The 806-nt window shown below is 57.8% G+C and overlaps 1 protein-coding gene across 1 annotated transcript in view; it reads left to right on the top strand.

Moving 5' to 3' along the window:
• LOC118339687 (aryl hydrocarbon receptor-like) overlaps positions 1-806 on the top strand; it is a 14,426-nt gene that overhangs the window by 7,675 nt on the left and 5,945 nt on the right. Inside the window, exon 10 of the mRNA XM_035677386.1 lies at positions 73-806. Coding sequence (XP_035533279.1) covers positions 73-806 — 734 coding nt within the window. The remainder of the gene's footprint in view (positions 1-72) is intronic.

Here is an 806-nt window from a genome sequence, read left to right as displayed (position 1 = left end):
CGACGTTTCCAGCTTGAGTTCTGAGTTGTAGCTACTTTATCTGTTCATTTCTTCTCTGTAACACGTGTTTCCACAGGGACGAGGAAGGAGGGGAACATCTGAGGAAGCGATCGATGCACCTGCCCTTCACCTTCGCCACCGGAGAGGCCATGCTCTACCAGACCGGTTATCCACTGCACGGCTTCCCTGATTCCTTCCAGGGCAAAGCCAAAGGCGGCAAGTCCAAGAAGGGCAAACTGGACAAGAGTTCCTCGGATGACCTGGACCCGAAGTCCCTGCTGGGGGCGCTGATGAGCCAGGATGAATCCGTGTACGTCTGCCAGCCGGACCCGGAGCCCAGGATGTCCTGCCACAGCAGCCTTTACAGCGAGCAGCAAGGTGACGGCGGTTCCGGAGGCTTGTTAAGTGGCGACAGCTGGCACATCGTGTCGAACGGGGAGACGGGGACATGCAACAGCAAATCCTCCAGTTACGACCCACTGCTGGCCACTCTGGACTCTCTGTCCCTGGATGGAGAAGAAACGTGCTCTAATAGCGAGCTCTTTAACGCCCTGGAGAACCTGGGTCTAAATGCTGAAGACCTGGAACTCCTGCTGCTGGATGAGCGGATGATCCAGGTGGAGCTGGACCCCAACCACATCCCCACACTCGGTGACCTCCTCACCAACAACGAAATCCTCTCCTACATCCAGGATTCACTGCAGAGTGGGCCCGAGGGGGAGGAACAAGGAGCCCAAAGCGTCCCCCGGCAGCCACAGGCGAGCCTCACACAGCCCATCATCCAGCTGTCGCAACAGATGCAGCAG

The sequence above is a fragment of the Morone saxatilis genome, unplaced genomic scaffold (assembly GCF_004916995.1).
Source record: "Morone saxatilis isolate NCDOM2014 unplaced genomic scaffold, NCSU_SB_2.0 Contig6, whole genome shotgun sequence".
NCBI lineage: Eukaryota > Metazoa > Chordata > Actinopteri > Moronidae > Morone > Morone saxatilis.
This window is presented reverse-complemented; position numbering and strand designations above follow the sequence as displayed.